The 26,645-nt window shown below is 45.9% G+C and overlaps 3 protein-coding genes across 3 annotated transcripts in view; 1 reads left to right on the forward strand and 2 right to left on the reverse strand.

Moving 5' to 3' along the window:
• col6a3 (collagen, type VI, alpha 3) overlaps positions 1–1,111 on the forward strand; it is a 28,020-nt gene extending 26,909 nt beyond the window's left edge. The window contains exon 42 of the mRNA XM_044132553.1: positions 549–1,111. Within this exon, the coding sequence (XP_043988488.1) occupies positions 549–586 (38 nt within the window). The 3' untranslated portion in view covers positions 587–1,111. The remainder of the gene's footprint in view (positions 1–548) is intronic.
• Positions 1,112–11,237: 10,126 nt separating this feature from the next.
• cops8 (COP9 signalosome subunit 8) lies at positions 11,238–23,297 on the reverse strand. The gene is made up of 7 exons (XM_044132567.1): positions 23,157–23,297; positions 18,064–18,134; positions 17,770–17,818; positions 16,960–17,092; positions 12,315–12,422; positions 12,183–12,245; positions 11,238–11,950 (listed from the first exon to the last, which is right to left on the reverse strand). Exons 1-7 carry the CDS (start codon positions 23,226–23,228, stop codon positions 11,871–11,873), a joined length of 576 nt encoding a protein of 191 aa, XP_043988502.1. The 5' UTR covers positions 23,229–23,297; the 3' UTR covers positions 11,238–11,870.
• Positions 13,637–15,024, reverse strand: trim63b (tripartite motif containing 63b). The gene is made up of 2 exons (XM_044132566.1): positions 13,859–15,024; positions 13,637–13,808 (listed from the first exon to the last, which is right to left on the reverse strand). Exon 1 carries the CDS (start codon positions 14,905–14,907, stop codon positions 13,876–13,878), a length of 1,032 nt encoding a protein of 343 aa, XP_043988501.1. The 5' UTR covers positions 14,908–15,024; the 3' UTR covers positions 13,637–13,808; positions 13,859–13,875.
• Positions 23,298–26,645: the final 3,348 nt, after the last annotated feature.

Genomic DNA, 26,645 nt, shown 5'->3' on the forward strand with positions numbered 1-26,645 from the left:
CATCCTGCAGCAACCTGCAGCAACCTGCAGCATCCTGCAGCAACCTGCAGTATCCTGCAGCAACCTGCAGTATCCTGCAGCATCCTGCAGCAACCTGCAGTATCCTGCAGCATCCTGCAGTATCCTGCAGCATCCTGCAGCAACCTGCAGCATCCTGCAGCAACCTGCAGCATCCTGCAGCAACCTGCAGAATCCTGCAGCATCCTGCAGCGTCCTGCAGTATCCTGCAGCAACCTGCAGTATCCTGCAGCATCCTGCAGTGTCCTGCAGCATCCTGCAGCAACCTGCAGCATCCTGCAGCAACCTGCAGAATCCTGCAGCAACCTGCAGCATCCTGCAGCAACCTGCAGTATCCTGCAGCATCCTGCAGCAACCTGCAGCATCCTGCAGCAACCTGCAGCATCCTGCAGCAACCTGCAGAATCCTGCAGCAACCTGCAGAATCCTGCAGCAACCTGCAGCATCCTGCAGCAACCTGCAGCATCCTGCAGCAACCTGCAGCGTCCTACAGCGCTGCGTTTCCAGTTAACCTGACTGGTTTCCTCCCAGCAGGGAACCCGGGGCTCCTGGCCGCAGTGAGAACATAGGAGTGGCGCCTCAACCTCGTCTGCAGAAGCGAAGGGCCGCACTGTAAGGACGCCTTGCTGAAGCAATGGTGGCAGCACTGGACTCAACACACATGAACTTTGACCCCCGACTTCCTGAAGTAGTCTGTTTGACCACGAGATGTAAGGAAGACAGTTCGCTGCGTGAAAACTTTAATCTATTGGTGCTAAACGTCTGAGTTGAATAAATGCAGCAGTTTGTCTTGAACCATGAAGTAAAAGAGGTTTTGATGTTTCTATGATGAATCTGTAATGAATCCACCAGCAGGACTTGAGCCTCGGTGAGTCTCTTCACTGCGGCGTCGCGCGGCTCTTTACGGCTCTTTACGGCTCTTTACGGCCATGTTTGTCCCCCAGAAACTCGCCGCTCTGATGTCCAGTTAAAGTCACTTCCAGATCCGTTTCCTGCTACTTAAACAGAATGTAACGTCACTCTGGTTTTGGTTTTCATGAGTTTTGTCCGTCAGTCTGTCTGGGGAAATAAAATGAAGTAGACTTTGTAATAAACACGAGTGTCTGACTTTTCTGTTAAACTGTCCAACATTCACAAGTCAAAGGAAAACCTTGAACTCTTCCTGAAAACGTTTGGAAGAAGCTGTGAGGAAACCGGCGCTGAGTTATTACTTCTGATTTAAAGTGGGTTTCATGAGGTCCGGTTCCAGAGCGGAGCCGTTTTCCACAGAGGTCTGGAGGAATCTGAGGTCGCGACCTGCGGGTCTGATGTTCTGGCGGCGAGCAGCTGAACTTTGGACCGAACAAACGCTGCTGTGACGGAGCGAGGGAGACGAGTGAAACCCGGTTCTGAAAGTGAATCCAGCAGTTTTCAGTTTCCAGCATAATTAGAGAATTTCTCTGATTTTCTGCCTGTTGGTTTGGCTTCGCTGCCACGGCCTAGTTAAAGTCACAGACCAAATTCAGAGCCTCCCACATCTAAAGCAGCAAATTCTTTATGCTGAACATTAAAACTGAAAGCAGTTGGTGGTGAAACTGAACATGAAGTTATTCGTCTCTGTGTGAGATCTGGTCGCCATGGAGACGCCAAGCCTTCAGTTTATTCATTTAAATGGGAAAATAAAATAACTTCAAATTATTCAAATTACTCATCATGAGGAAACAAAATCTGGATCTGTAAAATGAATTCACCTCTGGATAAAGTTTGAACTTTATAAAATCAGATTCTCTAAATGACTAACGCCATAAGAACCAAGGGTTAAAGGACGTTAGCATTAGCATTAGCTGAGGTTCACTGTTTTCCCTGCAAAACGCTGGCTAAGCTAAGCTGAACCACAACCAGCCAGTTTTTCCTTCCACTGCCTTTCTGGACCAGCCTGCCGTCACTTAGAGCTTTCATCCATCCAGGTTCACAGATTATGAAACTCCATCTAATGTAACGTTGGATGATCTTCAGGCTCCAAGAGGCTGAGAGTCTTTCAGCTGCAGCCGCCAGAACAGAAAGTTGAGTCTGTTGCTCCGAGATCAGAGAGCAGCTCGCTGTGATGTCATCATCATGGAGGCCAACGCAAGCCGCCGTTCCCTCCAACACAGAGGCAACAGGGGGACAACATGAGGGCAACATGGGGGCAACATGAGAGCAACATGGGGGCAACATGGAGGCAACATGGGGGCAACATGGAGGCAACATGGGGGCAACATGAGAGCAACATGGGGGCAACATGAGAGCAACATGGGGGCAACATGAGAGCAACATGAGAGCAACATGGAGGCAACATGAGGGCAACATGGGGGCAACATGAGAGCAACATGGGGGCAACATGAGAGCAACATGGGGGCAACATGGAGGCAACATGAGGGCAACATGGGGGCAACATGAGAGCAACATGGGGGCAACATGGAGGCAACATGGGGCAACATGAGACCAACATGGAGGCAACATGAGAGCAACATGGGGGCAACATGAGAGCAACATGGAGGCAACATGAGAGCAACATGAGGGCAACATGGGGGCAACATGAGAGCAACATGGGGGCAACATGGAGGCAACATGAGGGCAACATGGGGGCAACATGAGAGCAACATGGGGGCAACATGAGGGCAACATGGGGGCAACATGAGAGCAACATGGGGGCAACATGGAGGCAACATGAGGGCAACATGGGGGCAACATGAGAGCAACATGGGGGCAACATGGAGGCAACATGAGGGCAACATGGGGGCAACATGAGAGCAACATGGGGGCAACATGGAGGCAACATGGGGGCAACATGAGAGCAACATGAGAGCAACATGGAGGCAACATGAGGGCAACATGGGGGCAACATGAGAGCAACATGGGGGCAACATGGAGGCAACATGGGGGCAACATGGGGGCAACATGGAGGCAACATGAGGGCAACATGGGGGCAACATGAGAGCAACATGGGGGCAACATGGAGGCAACATGGGGGCAACATGAGAGCAACATGGGGGCAACATGGAGGCAACATGAGGGCAACATGGGGGCAACATGAGAGCAACATGGGGGCAACATGGAGGCAACATGAGGGCAACATTGAGGCAACATGAGAGCAACATGGGGGCAACATGGAGGCAACATGGGGGCAACATGAGAGCAACATGAGAGCAACATGGAGGCAACATGAGGGCAACATGGGGGCAACATGAGAGCAACATGGGGGCAACATGGAGGCAACATGAGAGCAACATGGAGGCAACATGAGAGCAACATGGGGCAACATGAGAGCAACATGGGGGCAACATGAGGGCAACATGGGGGCAACATGAGAGCAACATGGGGGCAACATGGAGGCAACATGAGGGCAACATGGGGGCAACATGAGGGCAACATGGGGGCAACATGAGAGCAACATGGGGGCAACATGGAGGCAACATGAGGGCAACATGGGGGCAACATGAGAGCAACATGGGGGCAACATGGAGGCAACATGGGGGCAACATGAGAGCAACATGAGAGCAACATGAGGGCAACATGGGGGCAACATGAGAGCAACATGGGGGCAACATGGGGGCAACATGTTGGTGTGACTTCAAAAGCAAACAGGCTCAGCAGCTAGCAGAGCGTAGCTTCAACCCGTTGACACAACAGCTAACAGACTGTCATCTCTTATCCTGGAGGTCAGAGGTCAAAGATCCCAGTAGGTTTTTTTTCTCTTGCTCATCTTTTTATTTTTCATCTCCAAGAAATGTCTCTATTATGGTCTGTCTGCAGAGCTGAACTCTGGAATGTTGTTTATTTTATGTTCAATAAAAATGTTCCTGCTGCTGGTTCTGCTGCTGGTTCTGCAGATGCAGCAGCTCACAGCAGAAGTGTTTCTCTGGGTTTTTCTTGCCGTTTCTGTGACTGGTGAATTAATCGCTCTGATTGCTGATCTGGTAAATGTGTCTGTTATGAAGCTGCAGCTGGAAGACATTAAATCGTTCTGATGCTGCTGAGCTCAAACACTAAAAGCATCTTCAGAGCAATAAACAATGTGAGACCAACTTTCCATCCTCTGGGATCTGACACCAAATAAATCAGCTGATAAAACTTTTTAAAGTGCAGATGGTCTCCTGGTGGCTCTGAGTCAGAGGGAAGGAATGTCCTCTGACTGTTTTTATCATCACTGACCGAGGATCAGTCCACATCCTGCTGGGAATGTTTCAGCTTCTGCTTTTCAAACCAGAGTCTCCACCTGGAACCAGTTCACCTGCTGGTCAGCAACCAGCAGTGTTGGCATAGTTACTTTGAAAAAGTAACTTTAATCGGACTACTGATTACTCCTTGAAAAAGTAACTTAGTTATATTACTGACTACTTGATTTATAAAGTAACTAAGTTACATTAAAAGTAACTTTTTAGTTACTTTCTGCAGCTGCTGACAACAACGCTCCACCTCCTGTGAAAATCACATTGATCTTTGTCAATATTTAATTGTCAGTTATTTTATAATGGTAACATCAACAATGTGTCTCCACTGATAAGGTTGAACTGAAGAGGAGATTGTAGAAAAAAAAACCGTGAGTAATTTGTGTGGTCCACTGTTGTGTGGAAAACTCTAATAAGGATTTATAATAAGGGGGTTTGGGGGGGGGGGTTGTCAGCACTCTCCAGTACCCCGTCTAAGGGTAAGATCAATAAGTTAAATGTTTAGTTTGAAGCTAAACATTTAACTTTATAGTAAACCTAAATGCTAAATATTTTTGATATTTTTGCTTCAAGAGAGTATTTATATTTTTGGTCTCAGTTGAACATTAATTTGAAGTTCAGATGTTAATAAATGAACTAGAAAATTCCTTAAGAAATTTAATTGGGGCCTGCCAAAGTGTTCCTGTCGTTTTGGACCCAGCATTCTGATGCTAAAAATTAGCAGTGCTTAAAAGTAGCTGCAATATAATCAATAGCTTGAGGAGAATCACAAGAATGTTGACTAACATGGACTTGCACCATTCAGTATGATAAAGTAAGTGTATCAGCTACAATTAACCAAAATGCTAATGTTAGCATGAATGCTGTCAGTAGCATGTGGGGCATCAGTAGGATGTTGTCCATGATTAACTTACTCCAGTCAGTATGCTAGCTAGACATGGCTAATTAGTCAGAAAATTAGTTAATAGTTTATTTAAGCTAAAAGGCTAATGCTAATGAACTGCCTTGCAGTGCAAATGTTCAGTAAGCTTCGATTCAAAGGGCCAAACGAATCCCATGTGTAACAGGCATTGTGTTAAATCAGTTCTATAATGTTCAAAACACAAGTAGTTGTAAATGGCAGCTCAGTCCTCCTCTGGTTTAACTGAGTTTTTCACCATAGAACTACAGTGATGCGTATTTGTAGTACTAAGCAGCTCTTTCTGTTCCTTGTTCCATTGCTATGGTAATTCATTGTCTGCCATCAACTGGCATCTGTGAGTGAGTCATCCAGTCTGTTTGAGTTAGAGTCAGCAAATCCTGTTGCATCACTGTACTCTGAAGCACATTGACAGAAAAGCCCTAGAGAAATTTCAAAAACATTTTACCGGAGCAGACATGTGTATCAATGTCATGACCGGCTTTTATACCAATCTTGCGATATTTGTGGCCGTGAGGACGAGCTAAAAAATGATTTGGGGTAAAAATGGCACTCATTTTCCTCACTCTAAGGCAGGGGTGGGCAATTAATTTCTTCAGGGGGCCGCATGAAAAATCTGAAATATGTTGGAGGGCCGATCCAGCAATGACTCAAATTTAATCTTGACTCATTATTCATTTTCTCATACCTCTTGTTGTAATAAAATATTTAAATCATATTCTTTTGTTAAGAAGAATATTCAGTAAATATTAATAAAAATTAATTTGTGGTTTGGCTGAAGTGAGAATTAATACTATCAAATTAATAGTTTAAAAAAATATCACATGTGAATTTATTTTTAACTTTTTAATCTCTCCACAATTGAAATGGTGTGTGTTATATTAATCAACTGATCAACTGCATATATGAGCAATAAATGGTTTTAAGTGTTGGAAAAAGCCTGACGAACCTGCAGTGCTGCAACTTGAAGGACTAACACAAAAGTACCTCCAATCAGATGCAAATGAATGGGAAAACAAGTACCACAAAGTACTTTAAATGCAGCAGAAACTTAAAGAGGTACACACACAAGACTAATATCACTTTAGGTAACATTAAAATAACTCATTACAAAATGTAATTACAAAATGAAACTGTAATGACTTGAAAACTTGTAAGAACCAAAACTGAAATACTACAAGGAATAGACAGCTTCAAGTATCTTTGTCCTGGATTCTCTTTAATAAACCAACTTTTTTTCCTGTGAGATTTGGACACCCATCTGTTGTCACGCCCACCAGTTTGTCCCAGTTCAGACCCAAGCTTTCCAGACACGCATTTACCTCTACTAAGAGCTCACTCCCTGTTGTTGTCCCTTTCATTGACCGCATGCCTGCCAGCTCCTCCGTGATGCTAAATTCTGCATTGATCCGCGAAGATGAGCAGCTGGGCAGTGTCCCGTATGTCACAGCTCTCATCCAAAGCCAGGGAAAAATACCGGTTCTCAAAATCATTCACGCTGTCTTTCAGTTGCAGCACCAGGTTCGTCGCGATGTCCTCAATCCTTCTCGTTACGTTTGCGGCGGGAGAGGGAGATGTTCTCAAAAGCGTCTTTATTCTCAGGACATATTAGCACTGCTTAATATACTCTCCGTCAGAGAAAGGTTTGCTCTTCCTAGCAATCTTGTGGGATATGACAAAACTTGCCTTGACTGCAGCTCCTCTAGATGCCAGGCGTTTTGTAAAAGTGTTTGTTGAGCTTGCAACTTGGCTAGTACAGACGACTCAGTGACGCTCTTTCTCTGAAAAGTTCTTGTATCTCTTCTCGTGTTTGGTCACATAGTGACGGTGGATATTATATTCCTTTAACACAGCCACCTGCGCACCACAAACTAAACACACGGCCTTGCCTTTGACTTCAATAAAGAAATATTTCGCTGTCCATGCCTTGTTAAAAATGCAGAATTCGGAATCAACTTTTCTTTTTTTACCGTGAGATGACATTTTGTGGGGATCGTGTATTCGGCTGCTAGCATCACCTGTTGCTGTGCGTTAGCATTTACGTACGTGCATTCATAAACGGTGCGTCAAGCCCTTTCAAAATAAAAGACAGCTGTGTCGCATGCACACGGTGTTTTGTTTTGACTGGGGGACGCCGGACAGGCATGCCCAACGGGCCACAGGTCTGCTCTAAGGTGTGCCAATTCCACTCTAATTTTTCCAAAAATCAAAAACTTTGGGTCGCTTAGAGACAAGATATGGATAAACCGTAAATGGTATTGACGCGCTGTCTTCACTTTACAAGAGATCACGGACGAATCTACAAAATGAAATTTAAATGGCCTTTCTACACAAATTCATGAGGACACAGGAAATCTTCAAAAATAGTGCATTTTTAGGATTTGGCCACATACACAACAATGGAGCAGCTGGTGAGGTCCTGAGTGTTCTGGGGGTTGATTTTTGCTTTCTTTGTCACCATATTAACTCAGAATCCCACTAAAAATAATAGCACCCTTCTCGGGATCAATCCGCACGTTTTGATACCACTTTTGTAGGGGTGCACGCAGCGGTACGAGCTGCATTAACGGTGACGGAAGAACTCAAGAATAAAGAGACGCCTTATTGGGTGAAGAAGAATAAATTCCTGCCCCAATAACATGAAAACATGGCTAAGAAACGAAGTCCCTTTTATGCCTCAGGTTAAATAATCCAGATTATTACCGTTCATTTGTGACCAATTTTAGAATGGCGCCTCATAAAAACGTGACGTCAGCAGACAGTCGGTCACAGATTCAGAGTCAGGACTTGGACTAGGCTGCTCCAGAACTTTAATCCGTTCAAATAGTTTTTTGAGTTGATGTTTTTATTTAGTTTTGTTTTTTGTTTGAATATATTTTTGGGATGAAAGATTTTATGAGATTTTTTCTTTTATCTGCTGTCTTTCATTTGATCAATTCGTATATTTTCTCAGTTGTGTAACTGAGAAAAAAAACTAAAACAACCTGCCAGGGCGTGAAGACTTTTCTGAGCGATTCTGTGTCCTAATTAAAGTAAATGTAAAGCAGTGGATACATGTTCCAAAAGAGGGTGCTGTTGTTTTCTGTAATTGGTGGCACTACCACAATTGTGACATGTTTGTCCTGCCGGGGACACCGTAGTGGAGGGAATTTTAGCGCGTGAGCTGCTGTACTCCTCACGGTGTGTTTACTGCCTGTAAGGGAAGCACAGCTCTGCTAGCCCGGTGTAAAATATACATTACATTAATATAGCGATCTATTCCTGTTTGTTCAGTTTGCCAGTTAACTACAAATTACATTTTGTTTGGTGATGTTTGATTACTTTGTAAAAAGAAAAGTGTTGAATGCTGACAGTGTGTTTAATGCCTGTAAGGTGGACGAAATAAACGTGCCAAAGTCTCCCCACAAGGAAGAGCCCTGTGTCCGATTCCTCTTCTGCACGGAACACATCCCACCTTCACACAACAAACACAGCCAGAGTCCACAGGGTGTCTTCCACCAGGGTTATATAAACTTTGTGGATCGTTGCCTTTAATTTCCTGTAGGCTTGACTCCTGTGGATCTGGAGGTGAGGAAGAAGATGATGATGGTTTTACACACCAGTCTGTCTTCCCTCGACGTCCATCTTGGAAGGCCTTCCTCCCTCATCCCGCTGGAGTCTTCCTCATGACTCATCCGTCTCCATGGAAACGGGCTCTCCGTGGACCTGAGCGGCGGCCATGATGCCAACATCCGCAGGGGAACAGCGCCCTCTGCTGTAATCAGCCATCAGGCACAGATTATAACCTCAGAGATCGGTGGGTGAACGCAGCGAGGCACCAGAACAGAAACCAGGACCGGAACTCGAACCGGAACCAGGACCTCTTATCTGGGTCAGGTCCATAGTTTGGACCATTCTGCTGGTTCTGCCAGTCGGTTGTTATGGTAATTGTCTGTTAGGTTTCCAGAAACTATTTCTAACTTTAAAACGATTTTCTAAAATCAAATAATTAAATTTTTCCTCAAAATTAATAAAATAAAAACTATTTATTAAATAAAAATAAATTAAATATTTCTCCAATCCTCTCGGGCCAGCGGTTCTGGTCCGGTCCAAATGTGGAAACGCTGCGATTGATCAAAATCTGTCATCAGATGGTTTATTAGTGAACCGGTTTGAAAGCTGCTCATTTCAAAATGGTTCATGAAACGTTTTGAGATTTGGGCCGGGGTTCAAGGTCACTGTTCGTCCGGTTGAGATTCCTCCTCTGCCGGTTTCATTTACTCACTCCTTGTGGTTTCGTCCAGAATCAGATCAGATTAAATCCAGAGTTGAATCATCCGGGACATTTTTATTAGGAGTTTAATTATCCACAGAAACATTCCAGAACCCCGACCGGGACCGGCCACTCGGACAGGACCCGGTCCGGTTCGGTGTCTCGTAGGACGGAGGGTAATATCCAGATAAAACGTTAATGGCCCGTACGGGGATCGAACCCGCGACCTTGGCGTTATTAGCACCACGCTCTAACCAGCTGAGCTAACCGGCCTGATGACGACATCAAGCGCCTGCCGTGCAGTTAAATGTGAGCATGCGCAGTTCCCCGTGGTCAACTGGAAGTTGACTGGGCTTCTGTTCGGCTCAGCAGGTTTATATTTAGTGTGTTTTCAGCACCGAGCTGACCCGTTTTCCTCCCGAACCGACCGGTCAGCTATTCCGTACCGTGAACCCGAACTACCTCAATACGCTGCTAGAAGAAAGTACTTTATATTAAAGAAAATATTCTGAATCAAAGGCTGAAGGAGAGCAAACCCAGAGTTCTGGTTCTGGTTTCCCTCCGAGTCTCAGAAACATCTGCAGCTTAAAGACAAAATAACGCAATAAAATCTAAATTAAGAACAGGATGAAGCTAAAATTAAAGATGCCTTAGTGGCAGCAGAAGGCAACCAGATGAATTCACATTTTCTTCTGGTACCAGCTGACCGGTTCCTCTAAAGATGGACCGGGCCTTGTAGGGAAGGAAGCTTTATATAATACTAACAGTAGAACTTCAGCCACTGCTCCGGGAGCTTCTGGACCTGAACCGAGTTCTGTTAAACACATGTTATCTGAATGGAGATCCTCAGGGTCATAATTATACATACACCCACTGATCCATGTCTGCACTCCTCTGATGGGTTGGGTTTCTGTTCAGCTGGGTGTGTTTGGATCACAGTTCTGTTGGAGACCCAACTGGGTTCCTACACACCATGATTGAACTGGGAGGGTTCCGACCCGGTCCAAAGTTAACACGTCAGGCTGGACTGGAACGTGTGGGTGGCCCCATGGACGAGACTAACGTCCTCTGGAGAAGATTTGGACGAGTCAATATGGACACACAGCAAAATGAGCTGCAAACACACAAATGACGCAAACGCCAAAACAGAAAAACACTAAGATAAAAAAAGGAAAACGCTCTGAATAAAATATGTTGCAGCAACAGGAAACAAACAGAGAATCCCTCCAGACCACTAGGGGGAGCCTGGAGCAGGTAATATCACCTTCATGAATATAATACAAAATACAAGAAGTACAACAGGCTGCACAGTGGGGCAGTGGGTAGCACTGTTGCCTTGCAGCAAAAGGTCCTGGGTTCGATTACCAGCCCAGTCTTTCAACATGTTCTCCCTGAACATGCTGGGTTCTCTCCGGTTCTCCAACTTCCTCCCACAGTCCAGAAACATGACTCAGTGTGTCCATGGTTGGTTGTCCTGTCGGTCTCTGTGTTGCCCTGAGATGGACTGGTGACCTGTCCAGGTGACCCCGCCTGTCGCCCGGAACATTAGCTGGAGAGGCAGCAGCTCCTCTCCCAAAACAGAAAATGGATGGATGGGTGAATGTAACTAACCACTGAGGATCCAACCAGTTGAGATTAACAGCACCGCGAGCTGTTAATGGCTACTTTAGCCGTCTGCAGACGTACTAAAGATTGATTTTGCTCCTTGACTTTTGTCTAGATCTCAGTCTTTGAATTGTGCACTTCACAGCCTGTATGTAAATTTAAGAGCTTGTATGGATCAGAGTGAATGGAGACCCGGTTCAACCCGCAGAACCTGATTACCCTCATCTGCTGGAAACACAAACTCAGCCAACTAGTAGAAATAGAAACACGTTTATTCAGCAGCCAAAACAGGAAGTCGGGTGGAAACAGGAAGTCGGATGGAAACAGGAAGTCGGGTGGAAGCAGGAAGTCGGGTGGAAACAGGAAGTCGGGTGGAAAGTGGAAGTCGGGTGGAAACAGGAAGTCGGGTGGAAGCAGGAAGTCGGGTGGAAACAGGAAGTCGGGTGGAAACAGGAAGTCGGGTGGAAAGTGGAAGTCGGGTGGAAACAGGAAGTCGGGTGGAAACAGGAAGTCGGGTGGAAACAGGAAGTCGGGTGGAAACAGGAAGTCGGGTGGAAGCAGGAAGTCGGGTGGAAAGTGGAAGTCGGGTGGAAACAGGAAGTCGGGTGGAAGCAGGAAGTCGGGTGGAAGCAGGAAGTCGGGTGGAAACAGGAAGTCGGGTGGAAAGTGGAAGTCGGGTGGAAACAGGAAGTCGGGTGGAAAGTAGTCGAGGTTCTCTCCATTTTTGCCTGAAACAGCAATACTCAGAGCTATTTACACATCAGGTGGCTGCAAACAGCCAATCATCATTGTCGTCGTCTGAGCGGGGGCGGGGTCATGGGATGAATCCAGGTGTCGGTCCAATAGGAGGAGCAGCGACCTCTCCTCCGGCGGAACCAGGGGAGCCTTCAGTTCTCTAGGAATGCCACGTAGTCAGTGAGCCGGGCCAGCTGCTGCTCGTTAGGAACCAGCGACACCGGGGGCGGGTCTGGAGAGAGAGAGGGGCGAGCAAGTCAGGGGATTTCCACCATCTATCTGAGCTCTATCTGCAGCCCCACCCCCACCTGTTACTGCTCAGAGCAGGAAGGGTTGTGATAAATCCAGCACGATATGTTCGCCCTCTAGTGGCTATTTTAGACACTGAATCCTAATAAACATATAAATGTGTGAAAAGGAGCCAGAGAAGTGTGTGTGATTTAATGGGAAACGACGCCCCCTACCTGGCTTCTTGGGCATTACCATCCTGGTTGCTGGGTCGGCCTGCCAGCCTTGACTCACCACACCTGAGAGAGACGAGGGAAAGCAGGATGAGTCACTGAAAAGCCGACAGACTCTACAGGAAGTAGCCTCACCGTTCACCGCCTCCTCCACCGTGTAGCCCACGAAGGCAGCGAAGTCTTCGGCTGTGATGGAGGTGTAGGCCTGCGCCACCAGGCTGTAGGCCCGCTGCCTGCTGCTCTCTGTGGACAACATCATGGTGAGGAGGACAGCCATCATCTTCATCATGTCTGCTAAACGAGCGGCAGCAACAACGGCTCAAATTGTTCATTTCACATCTTTAAACAGATTCAGGCCGCTTCCTGTCGCTAAAGTTGCTAAAGTGAATCAGAAGAAAACAGGAAGTTTAAACTGAACTCAGGTCAGTTTTGCTTTAGCTAATATGTTAGCATCCAAGAAGCTCCTCCCACTTCTAAACCGGTTTGTGTTTTTAACCAAACTTTAGAGTTAAAGGGCCAGATCACATTATTTAATCTCCCGAGGCCAAAGTTTCTTCATTTAAGGTCATTTTTAGACATTATTTCAGGAATGTGAAGCAGCTGGAGGTAAAACTGGAGACCTGATAGAAATGCTGATGTTGATATTGTTCAGTTTTGGCTTCATTACTTCTGTTCTCTCAGCACATGGTCTTCAGTGTCTCTTTACTCCAGGTAAAGATGAATCATTTCAGGCTTAATCATAATGATTCTGAAAATGATCTTTTGACCCCCAGTTGGAGTCAGGTGGGCCTCCAGAGGGTCCCTGCCCCCCATGTTGGGACTCTGGAGGCAGCAGTGGATTTTATTCAGGGTTATCAGAGAAAAGAAGGATAAACATATGCCGCACTTATCAGATTTTGGAACGGAACTTGAACCTCAGGAGCAGGGTCACCGGGGTCACCGGGGTCACCGGGAGCCTCAGCTCCTTATCAGGTGAGCGTTGAGGCTCCTCAGACACACCGACATGTTCTGCCGTCACCGCCGTGGCCTCTCAGCCTCTGTTGCCTAGCAACGGCTCTCTGTGTACCAACAGAGATCTGGCAGCCGGAAAGTTTTCCACCAGGACGATCGATAAGAGCTGGCCGGAGCCGCACTGAGCATGCTCAGAACAGAAGGTCACTCTGTGTGTCACTTCCTGTCTGAGCTCAGCGACCAGCTGGACGACGATTTTAGCTCAGAGTCAGTCGGGTCAGAGCTGCTGAGCAAGAAGAACTCCATGAGAGGAACCGGACCGGCCCGGCTATTCCTGGACGCTACTCATGCGCGCGCACACACACACTCAGAGAAAGACACACACTTATCACAAACACTCTTCCTAAAATAGCTCAGACTGTTCTCCAGCAAAGGCAACGCTGCTGCAGGCTTTTAATAACCTGCTTTGGGTCCCAACAGAACCAGAACCAGAACCGGGCCATGGATCAACTTCACACAGCTTTATTTCCAGTACAAACTGACTGGGACTCCAGCAGCGCATCAACAACCAGAAGCTACAAACATTTCTAACGTTCAATACAAAAGTATAAAAAGACATAAAGAAATCAGAGTTTGTGTCTCAGTCCTGATGGGACGCCGCCGTCCTCCTCCATCCTCCTCCGTCCTCCTCCATCCTCCTCCATCCACCTCCATCCTCCTTCATCCACCTCCATCCTCCTCCGTCCTATTCTTCCTCCTCTGCGTCCTCTGCGTCCTCGTACTCCTCGTCATCCCTGGTTCCGAAGTCCATCTTGGCCAGCACGGCCTCCACCGGCTCTGTGTTGAGGGTGAAGTGGTCCATCTTCTCGAAGCCGGGTTCTGGCCGCTCTTCGCCCAGCGAGGCCTTGGCGGCGTCCCGGGTCCGGCCGATCAGGCCCTTGGAGGCCAGCAGGAACTCGGCAGCGCCGTTCTGCTCCAGGGCGCGCACGGCCGTGTCCGTCAGCTCAGAGCTGGCCTGCAGCCGCTCGCCATAGCGCTGCGCCAGCGCCCGCAGCGCCGCCACCTTGTCATCCTGCTCGCGGCCCAGCTTTTCCAGCAGCACCGCTTTGCGCTCCTCCAGCACGGCGTACAGCAGGTCGAAGCGCTCCGCCAAGCCCTGCTTGGCGCGCTGCGCGTTCTCCTGCACGGCACGCCCGGCGTCCTCCATCTGGTTCAGCAGCGCCTGCAGCCGGCTGTTGCTGGCCACCAGCGTGTCGATGGCGTTACTGAGCTCGGCCTTCTGGCTCTGGTAGACGGTGGCCAGCGGCGCCACCTCGCAGTCCTTGTGCTGGCCGAACACCTTGCACATGGAGCAGGTGGGGCGCTGGCAGCTGACGCAGTAGATGTTGATGCGCTCGTCCTCGTGCTCCGGGCAGCGCGGCTCCTTGGCCTCCTGCGCCTTCAGCGGCTCGCCCTCGCCTTTCCCCTCCTGCTGCTGCTTGTAGATGTCGATGATGTTCTCCACCAACAGGTTGCGCTGCAGGCCGTGTACGCCATGGCGGTCAAGCACCACCTCGAAGCGGCAGGTGGGGCAACGGAAGACGCCGCCGGAGAAGCGGTAGGGGTTGCGGGAGTCGTAGAGGTCGCTGGCGCAGCCGCGACACAGGTTGTGCTGGCAGGGTAGGATGACCACCGGCTTGGTGAACATGTCCAGGCAGATGGGGCAGCTCAGCTGCTTCTCCAGGCTGTCCATGGGGCTGGGGGGCCGCACCACCGAGCCCGTCCTCTGGAGGTCCATATCCTTGGTTCTTGTTCTGATTCTGGGAAAGATGAGTCGCTGTGCTGCTCCTGCGGCGCTCTGGGTCTATTCTGGTCCGGCAGCCGGCCGGCCGGCCTTTATATGAGCCTCCAGACAGACACCCGATCCACCAGAGCGCATTCCTGCCTGGACAATTTCACAACCCCTCAACCCTCCCTGTGTCACCGTGGAGACAAACTGGGGGCGGGGGGGGGGCCGGGACAAACAGCCGGCATGTGACCAGAGAGGCTCAGCAATAAACACAACATGATGTTTTCCAAAACAAAACAGCTACAGGAAATGTTTTCACTCTGAGCAACAAACAAGCTGAACCACAGACTGAACAACCAACAACCGACCACAAACCGACTACCGACCACAAACCGACTACCGACCACAAACCGACTACCGACCACAAACCGACTACCGACCACAAACCGACTACCGACCACAAACCGACTACCGACCACAAACCGACTACCGACCACAAACCGACCATTTAATCACAAACCGACCACCACAAACTGACTACCGACCACAAACCGACTACCGACCACAAACCGACGACCGACCACAAACCGACTACCGACCACAAACCGACTACCGACCACAAACCGACTACCCCCACAAACCGACTACCGACCACAAACCGACTACCGACCACAAACCGACTACCGACCACAAACCGACTACCGACCACAAACCGACTACCGACCACAAACCGACTACCGACCACAAACCGACTACCGACCACAAACCGACTACCGACCACAAACGACTACCGACCACACAAACCGACTACGACCACAAACCACAAACCGACCGACAACCACAAACCGACTACCCCCACAAACCGACTACCGACTACCGACCACAAACCGACTACCGACCACAAACCGACTACCGACCACAAACCGACTACCCCCACAAACCGACTACCGACCACAAACCGACGACCGACCACAAACCGACTACCGACCACAAACCGACTACCGACCACAAACCGACTACCCCCACAAATGCCATTACATTCCTTCCTGCACGGTTTGTCTTTCAGGAAGTGATTCTGAATATAAACTATTTCAGGTTATAGTTGTAGAGTTTTGCTAACTGTTGCAGATTTAGCCTGACTGACCAAGATGACAGTTAGAAACCACACAGAATATCAGGACATTTTAAAGTGTTCACAACAGAACTACAGCAATGCATTCTGGGTTCAGAAGAGACGTCATTTGCTGCGCCGCATCATGGTTGGAGAATGTAAGGAGACAAAGCTTCTGCGTAATCAGACTTCATCCACTTCAAAATAAGAGCATGAGTAGAAACGTCCTGAAGGATTTTGAACAGTCAAGAAAGAAAACTTCAAAACAAATGTTGAACTTTATTCATGTGAAAGTTTAAAAGCAGCCAGGTAAATTAGAGCTTTAGAATTTATCCAGAAAAATGTATTGATAGGAAGCTAAGATCGCTAAGCGTTTTCAAAGTTAGCAAAAATGCTAAACATAAATTAGCTCCACTGTTAGCAGATCAGCGGACGCGTGTCCACTGCTGCTGTGGCGCCTACAGGTGAGTTAGCACAACGCCAGGGCAGAAAGGCATCGGCAACGATCTCGGAGGAGCAACTGTTGCTGCTCAACAACCTGAGAGGCTTCAGTTTAGAGGAAGCTCATCCTCCCAGAAACACAACAATGATCAACAAGTAAAATCCTTAAACATCTGAAACGAGTCAAACTGTGGAATAAATTAAACAGAAACTGTAACATTAACATATCCAAATGTTTACTTGAACAGTATTATTAGAGCTGCCAGCTGTTACCAAACCGTCTGATGAAACTTTGTTATGACATAAACATCAGATCAACATCCAGAGAAGTTATTTTAAACTGTTGCACAACCAACAGCAGCGTCACAATCACTCAGGACTGCTGACGTCTGCAGGAGAAAACCCTGAGAGTACAGCGGCAAGGCAGAAGGCTAGCCCTGCAGCTAGCTGAGTAGCAGCTGCTCAGTGATGCGTCTGACACGCTCAAGTGTTTTCCTGCATGAAGTTACCTCTGAGGGCCTCCATGACAGGAAGGATATTCTCGGACCACTGGTGGGCAGCGATGGCCGTGTAGATCCCCGGGAAGTCTCTCTGCCAAATGCGTTGGCCGACGGTCCAGATAGCTGCTAGCTCAGGGTTAGCCTGCAGCCGAAAACAAGACAGAAGCTTTCAGCAACCAGAGACACGTCTCCATGCAGCTGGGAGTATTTAGGATTTTCACTGCTGTGTCTGACAGCTGCTCTGCTCAGCCTCACGGGACTCAGAGGACAGACATCAGCACTGCTGAGACACCTGCAGTTTCCACACAGCTGCTAGCTTAGTTTGAAACTTACTTTCCAGGATTTGGGCTGAATATTCATGTTTTTAATTTCCTCCATTTCATAGTGAGCGACTCTTCTAGCCTTTACAGTAATCCTGTTCAGTGGCTTTTCCTAATATGGCTCTCTGCCCAGGGTGGCACGTCACCGGGGACAGCACGAGCCTTCTGCTGTTTCCACAAATTTCAATATCTATGCACCAAGTTAAATTTTGTGCAGATATTCAAAAGCATGTTTTAAGCAAGAAAATTATATTTTATTTTTCCTGCTTAAGGTTCAGGATTTACTGTTTATTTGTAACAATTCATACTTTATCACTATTGTTTTTAATGTGTCAATCTGTTTGTTTAGGACAGATTGTTGCAGCTGCAGTAGCACTGGTTAGCAGGAGTTAGCACTAGTATAACAGGAGTTGGAAATGGACCAGTGTCCTGAGTATTGCGACAGGTCCACCAGAACTCTGACCAGAACCCGGTCCAACAGACGTCTGAGCAAACTTACTGATTTTATGGCTTGAGGAATCCTCTTCCACAGATAGCGGGCGTTGTTCCTAGAGGCCAGAGACAACAGGACTCAGTCAACAGGAAGTGGAGCAGGAAACACAGGAAGCTCCACTTGTTGATGGGCAACGCTGCAACCCAGATGCTTAAAGGTTTGGTTATCAGGAATATTCTGATTTGGACCTGATCGCCATGGAAACGGGTTGATTTACACGCCCATTAGCCAGCGGGGGTAAATCCCAACATCACCAGTCTAAAGGAGATGCTTGCACAGCGGCCATTTTGCTTTACTTACATGTCGTTGTTGAGCAGATACAGCGCTAGCATCTGAGCGTAGACCTGGGGAGTTGCGATGCCTCCTGGAGCCTGGTGAAGGTAGTGCAGGTGGTTATTTCTGTAGATCTTCACTCATCAAGGATATTAGTGACCAAAGTTCCCCCAAAAAATGACTAAGCCTGTCACCATAACAAATTTTGCTGAGCGATTAATTGTCTCAAAAACTATTTGCAATAGACAATAATATTGTTTGAAGACCTTTTTACACTGATTTAATGGAAATGACATAATAATTCATGATTTCCTACCAAAGATAGATACACTTTATTTTCAAAAGAACATTTAACACTGGAACTGATAAAATAAACAAAACAACCAAAAATAAAATGGATTCTCAGTCTCCATTAACAAAAATGTACTAGAATAAAAACACCAAAGTGTAAATAAATACTGGATTCAACCAAAAGAGTTCAGATTATAAAGTCTGTAAACCATATTGTCCTTCAGTAATCATTAGATTTAAATAGAGAAGATGGAACATCGACTACCTGATGCAATAGTTCACACTACACGTTAGTTCACTCCTACATTTTCCCCTTAAGACAATCTGAGAACGTTGATGTTCTCAGATTGTCTCTTGTGGTTTCATAACCGATCATCCTGTAGTGTGTGGTGTGTTACGGTAGATCGCTGGCGCTCCGATCTAAATCAGGGTTTTCCCCACTGGGAGCTTAACGCAGCCTGTTGAATGTGACAGGTAGCCAATCAAGCGGATTCTCCTCCTGCTTTCTGAGGGGAAATTACAGAGGGGAATCCCAAACAGCTGACACGGAGCAACCCGAAGTCCAGCGGACATTGGAGATGATATGTGGAAACAACATTAATGTTTATAAAACATTTGGTGTAAAGAATATAGAAATGATGAGGGGAGGAGTTGGAGCCAAATTGGTACCAGTTGATGAACCCGGTAACTTTTCAGCTGTTCTTTGTTAACGTGACATAAAAAGGTTCTAATGGTTTTCATTCAGTCAGGACGTTACGCTGACACTAGAGACACATGCACTGCAGGTAGATTGTAGTAAAGCATTGATTAATGTCTGGTTTTAAAATGACTTCACTGGACTTGTAGCCATTATTTTGTGCCCATTGTTGGACACCACACCACATGGAACCCGATGGAACCCGATGGAACCCGATGGAACCGTTCTACCTAGGATTTCTGTCGGCTAATGTGTGATCTCTCAGGTTTTGAAAATGGGCCGACAATCGGCCAACAGCTCTAAGATGGTGTAGTGTGAACTGGACATTACACTGAGGAAATGAGGAAGGGAGGGTCAGTGGAGAGCAGCGGAGTTGAACCTTTTTTCATTCAGTGTCATCAACAGAAAGAGAAAAAGGCTGGAAGAGACGATAATTAAAATGATGTTGATAGTTTTAATTTATTGTAAGATTAATTAATTCATCATTTATCACGACAGGCCTAAAAACGACATATAAAAGAAAACAGGTCTAAAACAAGGTGGAGAAGACAGGAAGTGACACGTTTTAGGCATTTGGTGCCTGCCTGAATAAAAAGTCTTGAAGGAAGATCTAGTAAAACCTGACTCCTGAGTCCAGGTCACATCAACGTATGAACCGTCATTAAAAACAGCTTTCATGCGTTACAGGTTCCAGAATACCAGCTGAGACAAACAAATAATATTAAATTATTGTCTCCCCAACATAAAATGAGCTGAATCAACACTTTAAGTGGTTTCACATGAGATCAGACGCTCATATGCTCATCAGGTTTCCATGGAAACTAGGAAATCTCTGCCTTTATGGCTAGGATTCATCTGAAAATGAATCATTTAAGCTGCATGTCTTTCTGTTCAAAGACAAATGTTCTTTATAGCATTAAGTTACATCATTAACTGTTTGACTTTTTGGCTAATTAAATAAAAACATTTTCTGTCATTTTTGATCCAAACTTTGGGTTCCACGTAAACAAGGGAAAATAATTTCATTTAGAATGTTTTATTTTAAACAGAAATGAAAACCTTACACCTCATAAGGTTTTTATTAGACTTTCACCTGTATGTTAGAATCTCATGAGTAAGTTTTGTGAAGCTGTATATCATTTTCTTTAAGATATAAACAGATTTGAAAAATAGTGAAGAAAAAACAGATCAGGACTGAAATCTTCTGAAAGAAAAACATTTTGAACTATTCTGATCCATTTTCTCGGAGCAGCAGCGCCATCTGCTGGCAGCTGTAGTTAATGTTGATGGTTTGACTGGTTAGTAAAGGACCTGCTGCTAGTTATTATTCTACCAACAGGTTTTACCCAGACAATCATTAATAACCCAGTTAACAATCTTAAATTCAATCAGTTTTCAGAAATAGTTAAGAAAGAATAAATTAAGACGTTTTCACAGAGGATTTTTAGAAATTATGTGCAATTTTTATTTAGTTATTCATTTCTTATCAGAGTAAAAAATCAGATCAGAGAGGATTTGCAAACGTATTGTGATGGAAGGAAGAAATAAAAGCATCACTTTGACCCTCAGAGGCCTCCGTAATAATGTACCTGCTGACAGGTTTGTGGTTTCCCATAATTAGCTTCTGATAGCATAACACAGTTCAATTAGAATAACACAGTGCTGTTAGTGTCACACAGTCCAGTTAGCGTCACACAGTCCAGTTAGCGTCACACAGTCCAGTTAGCTCACATAGTGCTGTTAGCGTCACACAGTGCTGTTTGTGTTACAAAGTTTAGTTAGCATAACACAGTGCTGTTAGCGTCACACAGTCTAGTTAGCGTCACACAGTGCTGTTAGCGTCACACAGTCTAGTTAGCGTCACACAGTCTAGTTAGCGTCACACAGTGCTGTTAGCGTATCACAGTGCTGTTAGCGTATCACAGTGCTGTTAGCGTCACACCGTCCAGTTAGCGTCACATAGTCCAGTTAGCTCACACAGTGCAGTTAGTGTCACACAGTCCAGTTAGCGTCACACAGTCCAGTTAGCGTCACACAGTCCAGTTAGCGTAACCCAGTGCTGTTAGCGTATCACAGTGCTGTTAGCGTCACACCGTCCAGTTAGCTCACATAGTCCAGTTGGCGTCACACAGTCCAGTTAGCATCACACTGTCCAGTTAGCGTCACACAGTCCAGTTAGCGTCACACAGTCCAGTTAGCTCACACAGTGCTGTTAGCGTCACACAGTCCAGTTAGCGTCACATAGTCCAGTTAGCTCACACAGTGCTGTTAGTGTCACACAGTCCAGTTAGCATCACACAGTCCAGTTAGCGTCACACAGTCCAGTTAGCTCACACAGTGCTGTTTGCGTCACACAGTCCAGTTAGCGTCACATAGTCCAGTTAGCTCACACAGTGCTGTTAGTGTCACACAGTCCAGTTAGCGTCACACAATCCAGTTAGCGTCACACAGTCCAGTTAGCGTCACACAGTCCAGTTAGCGTCACACAGTCCAGTTAGTGTCACACAGTCCAGTTAGCGTAACCCAGTGCTGTTAGCGTCACACAGTCCAGTTAGCGTCACACAGTCCAGTTAGCTCACATAGTGCTGTTAGCGTCACACAGTGCTGTTTGTGTTACAAAGTTTAGTTAGCATAACACAGTGCTGTTAGCGTCACACAGTCTAGTTAGCGTCACACAGTGCTGTTAGCGTCACACAGTCTAGTTAGCGTCACACAGTGCTGTTAGCGTATCACAGTGCTGTTAGCGTCACACCGTCCAGTTAGCGTCACATAGTCCAGTTAGCTCACACAGTGCAGTTAGTGTCACACAGTCCAGTTAGCGTCACACAGTCCAGTTAGCGTCACACAGTCCAGTTAGCGTAACCCAGTGCTGTTAGCGTATCACAGTGCTGTTAGCGTCACACCGTCCAGTTAGCTCACATAGTCCAGTTGGCGTCACACAGTCCAGTTAGCATCACACTGTCCAGTTAGCGTCACACAGTCCAGTTAGCGTCACACAGTCCAGTTAGCTCACACAGTGCTGTTAGCGTCACACAGTCCAGTTAGCGTCACATAGTCCAGTTAGCTCACACAGTGCTGTTAGTGTCACACAGTCCAGTTAGCATCACACAGTCCAGTTAGCGTCACACAGTCCAGTTAGCTCACACAGTGCTGTTAGCGTCACACAGTCCAGTTAGCGTCACATAGTCCAGTTAGCTCACACAGTGCTGTTAGTGTCACACAGTCCAGTTAGCGTCACACAATCCAGTTAGCGTCACACAGTCCAGTTAGCGTCACACAGTCCAGTTAGCGTCACACAGTCCAGTTAGCGTCACACAGTCCAGTTAGTGTCACACAGTCCAGTTAGCGTAACCCAGTGCTGTTAGCGTATCACAGTGCTGTTAGCGTCACACCGTCCAGTTAGCTCACATAGTCCAGTTGGCGTCACACAGTCCAGTTAGCATAACGCATTGCTGTTAACGTCACACAGTGCTGTTAGCGTTACAAAGTTTAGTTAGCATAACACAGTGCTGTTAGCGTCACACCGTCCAGTTAGCGTCACACAGTCCTTTTTTCGGCTTAATTCCGCCCTGTTAGTGTTAGAGCTAACCGGAACACACCTCTAGGTCAGAACAGCCTCCAGAACCAAAGTAACCATGTAACTCATTTATTACCAGCCGGCTAAAGATAACTGAAGCTAACAAAATTCTGAAGCTGGTGTCCAAAGTGACACCGCAGGACTATTTTACAGTTATCTTGCTCCGGTTTGCTCTAATTAGCTTCTAGTTATTTTATGTATTTTTCAGAGTTTTAAACAGTGCAGATAAATTTAGCTCCGACTGCTGAGAGCTTCAGGTTTTTCGAAGCAGCTCCATAAATCTGTGAAATAACTCTTTACTGAGGCGACGAGTCGGAAGCTAACTTCACCCGCTCGGCTGTCAGGTCTCAATCAGAGCCTCTACGATGGTCGTTTATTTATAATAATTTTCAGCTCATTTCAGCGCTAACTCGATTGGTTTAAGCATCCTTCAGTGTGTGGATGCCAAGTCATTCAGAAACGGACTATGTTCGGTTCTACCTTCAAACCGAGCCGTAAAACCCGGAACGACTGAAACCCGAACCGTTTCCGCGGAATTCAACCCGTCCAGCTCACCTCCAGCTCCTGCGCTTCACACTGATCCAATAGCTGATCAAAGTTCTCCTCCATGATCACAGCAGCGGGCATGATGCTGCCCAGCCGGACTTCTTCCTGCTGTTATTATCTGGACGGTGACTGGCTGCAACAGCGCCTCCAGGCGGCACGGGGGGAAACAACACCCCGGAATTACAACGTTAGAACTATTTACTGTAATATTCAGAACAAAAACAAGTCATTGTTTTTTTTTTCAGACATTGTTTAACTATTTAAATTAATCATATGTGAAATAAAGATCTCCCATCCATAATCACAGAATTAAATCTATTTTTTATCTGAGGTTGATAAACTAGAAGAAAACCTTTGGACTCAGTGACTCCTGTTTAATGGCTGACATGACCAATTTATGTTGCTCTGTTGCACAATTCTGTTAAATTTGTGTATAAAACGTAACAGAAAGGAGAAATAAAACACATGCAGCTCAGTCAAATATTAGCTTCTAGTTTTCAACTATTTCTAGTTGTTGAAGTATTTTAAGTTGTTTATTTTCTCCAGTAAATATGCAGATTAGTTGGTTTATCTCTGCTTTCTGCTCATGAAGGATCGTCAGATCGGTTTACAGTTCTTTAGTTTAGACCTTTTCTCAGCATGTTGTTAGGGACTATCCTCATAAAAATTTAATAATTTAACTCAGAAATGATAAACCCAGTACAATAATAAGAAACCCAGCATTCCCAGTGCAGGTGGAACCATCCCTGCTGGTCTGGGTGGTTTTTCTCTGATCATGCAGTCAGACTCAACTGGTGCCAGGTGGTTTCTGCCTCCTTCCAGCTCCAGCTTCTCTCTGTTGTTAAGGAGGTGCAGGAGCTGCTGGAGGTGCAGGAGGTGCAGGAGCTGCTGGAGCTGCAGGAGCTGCTGGAGCTGCTGGAGGTGCAGGAGCTGCTGGAGCTGCAGGAGCTGCTGGAGGTGCAGGAGCTGCTGGAGCTGCTGTCCACATTGGAAATTTTGCACAGAAACATTCAGGTGAAAACTCTTCCACCTACAATGACACCAGGCAACCATATCTGTATTGCTCAGAAAAGATGAAGATCCACTTAAATGTGAATCTGAAGTCCACTTTGTTGTGATTCTAAAATACTCAGTAGGATTCTGGCAGACAGACTGGATCACTCACCAGGACCAAACAGTTCATGAAGGCCGTGTGGATTTTCATTGTTTGTTTAAAGTAACGTATTTGCCGGGCAGAGATATTGTGCCAGAGGTCATCAGGTCACTAGATGCTCATATGGCATTTGATAGAATTGAACACAGTTATTTGATGAAGACTCTTGACCAGTTTGGGTTTGGGTCGTCTTTCTGTTCATGGATAGAAATAGTTTAAAGATCTCAATTCAGACCAATAATATCGTGTCGGATTACGTTCCTGTTTTTCCGTCCCGTATCTCCGCTGCTGTTTAACCAAACTTTAGATCCTCTTGCTGCTGCACTCAGGAACGATCCGGACAAATCCACACTGTCAGAGTTTGCTGATCACCTCCTTCTGTTTCTGGCTGACCCATGCAAATCTATTCGAATGCAGTGAGGAATTTGGTAGGACAGAGAAAAATGTCTTATTTTTTCTGTTATGATAAAGCCAACCAGTTGTCCCCAAACTCTCTTTCATTTACAGTGAGTTATGAAAAATTAGCATATTTAGGAGTGAACATAACCAGAAATTAGTAATGCCTTCAGTCAGTTTAAGCAGGATATGGAGCGGTGGTCGTTCCTCCCTCTGTTCCTGGCAGGAAGGATAAATTCAGTCAAAATGGTTGTAATGCCTAAACTGCTACTCCTGTTTCAGACAATTCCCATATTTAATCCTAAATCATGTTTTAAAAAGCTAGAGAAGATGACCTCTATGTACATTTGGAACAGGAAGATTCCTCGTATCAGAAAGGAGATTTTGGAGAACTGGCCATCAATAATTATATGCACTTTTACTGCTAAAGTCTGTAAACTTTGTTTCTGGTTTAAGGCTGCAGAAAATGAAACGACCCATTTGGTCACTGATGGAACAAAACTCTTATACATCTGGTTCACTGGCCTCAGTTGTTTCCTCGCCACCATTAGACAAACCACTGGTTACAGAACCGACAGAACCAGATTTAATCTGATGAATCTGAAGGTTTTTATTCTAACATAAACCTTTTCAATCAAGAGTTGAAACTGACAGAGTGAAAAGATTCTCAGTTAATCTGACACAAACTGGAACCAAACAACATGTTCTTACAGTTGTTTCTGTGAAACAGGCTGCAAACCTGAGGAGGAATCTGCCAGATTAACGCCTATAATCCCATAATCTGACTCAGCTCAGGTTCATTTTTATTAGTTTTCACAGAGAGCTGATGCATCAAAGCTCTCTCAGTTCATAAGTTCATCATGATTTATTATCAGAGCACCGATGTTTTCTAAAAGCTGCTGCTGCTTCTGGACTTCCTTGATTTTTATCCTCATTTCATATATTTCATGTTTTCATATTTCAGTCTGGGCTGCACAGTGGTGCAGTTGGTAGAGCTGTTGCCTTGCAGCAAGAAGGTCCTGGGTTCGATTCCCGGCCCGGGGTCTTTCTGCATGGAGTTTGCATGTTCTCCCTGTGCATGGTGGGTTCTCTCCGGGTTCTCTGGTTCCTCCCACAGTCCAGAAACATGACTGTCAGGTTAATTGGTCTCTAAATTCTCCCTAGGTGTGTGTGTGAGTGTGTTGTTTGTCTTGTATGTCTTTGTGTTGCCCTGCGACAGGCTGGTGACCTGTCCAGGGTGACCCCGTGACCCCGCCTCTCGCCCTGAACTGGAGAGGAACCAGCAACCCTCCTGACCCAATTAAGGACAAAGGTGTAAAGAAAATGGATGGATGGATGAATATTTCAGTCTGAGGTCTGATCCGCTCCCAGTTCTCCAGATCTGATCGATTTCCTGCTGTTGAAGAAACGATTCGTGAAAAGAGCAAAAACAGCCAAATATTTCAATGTTTTCTGTTTTAACAAACAGAAATGTTTTAACATGTTGTTTTTATTCTGTTTCTGATCCAAAGGTTTGATCCGGTTGGTTTCATCTGACGACACGACGCAGATTTTTATTTACTTCTCCACAAACTAATCAAATCAAATCAGAGTTTTTAGTCATGAAGTTGAATTTAAATGATTCAATTTTGAGTTCAGAAAAATAAAAATATAAACACATAAAGCTAAAATGTGTTCACTTTGTTTTAATTCAACAATTAAAAGAAATAAATATTTCTGAAAATGAATATTCTGCTGCAGGTAGAAAATGAACAGAATAACATTTTTAAAAACTTCTTCATGTTTAGATCAGAGAATCTACAAACTTCAGTTTAGCAGCAAACAGAAATATTCATCTGACAAAACAAATTCAAAATAATAATCTAAAAAGTTTATTGTTTAAATAAAGAAATCAGAAGATAGAAGAGAAGCTAAGTGCTGAGCTGGGCAGGGTGTAATCTGCCCAGCAA

Source organism: Gambusia affinis, linkage group LG11, assembly GCF_019740435.1.
Source record: "Gambusia affinis linkage group LG11, SWU_Gaff_1.0, whole genome shotgun sequence".
Lineage (NCBI taxonomy): Eukaryota > Metazoa > Chordata > Actinopteri > Cyprinodontiformes > Poeciliidae > Gambusia > Gambusia affinis.

Excerpts from the sequence above, each read along its gene's own strand:
- trim63b (XM_044132566.1), bottom strand. The coding sequence starts at position 14,907 with ATGGACCTCCAGAGGACGGGCTCGGTGGTGCGGCCCCCCAGCCCCATG.
- cops8 (XM_044132567.1), bottom strand. The coding sequence starts at position 23,228 with ATGCCCGCTGCTGTGATCATGGAGGAGAACTTTGATCAGCTATTGGAT. Across the intron at positions 18,135-23,156 it reads GTGAAGCGCAGGAGCTGGAG|GCTCCAGGAGGCATCGCAAC; the intron begins GTGAGCTGGACG and ends TACCTTCACCAG. Across the intron at positions 17,819-18,063 it reads TATCTGCTCAACAACGACAT|GAACAACGCCCGCTATCTGT; the intron begins GTAAGTAAAGCA and ends TCTGGCCTCTAG.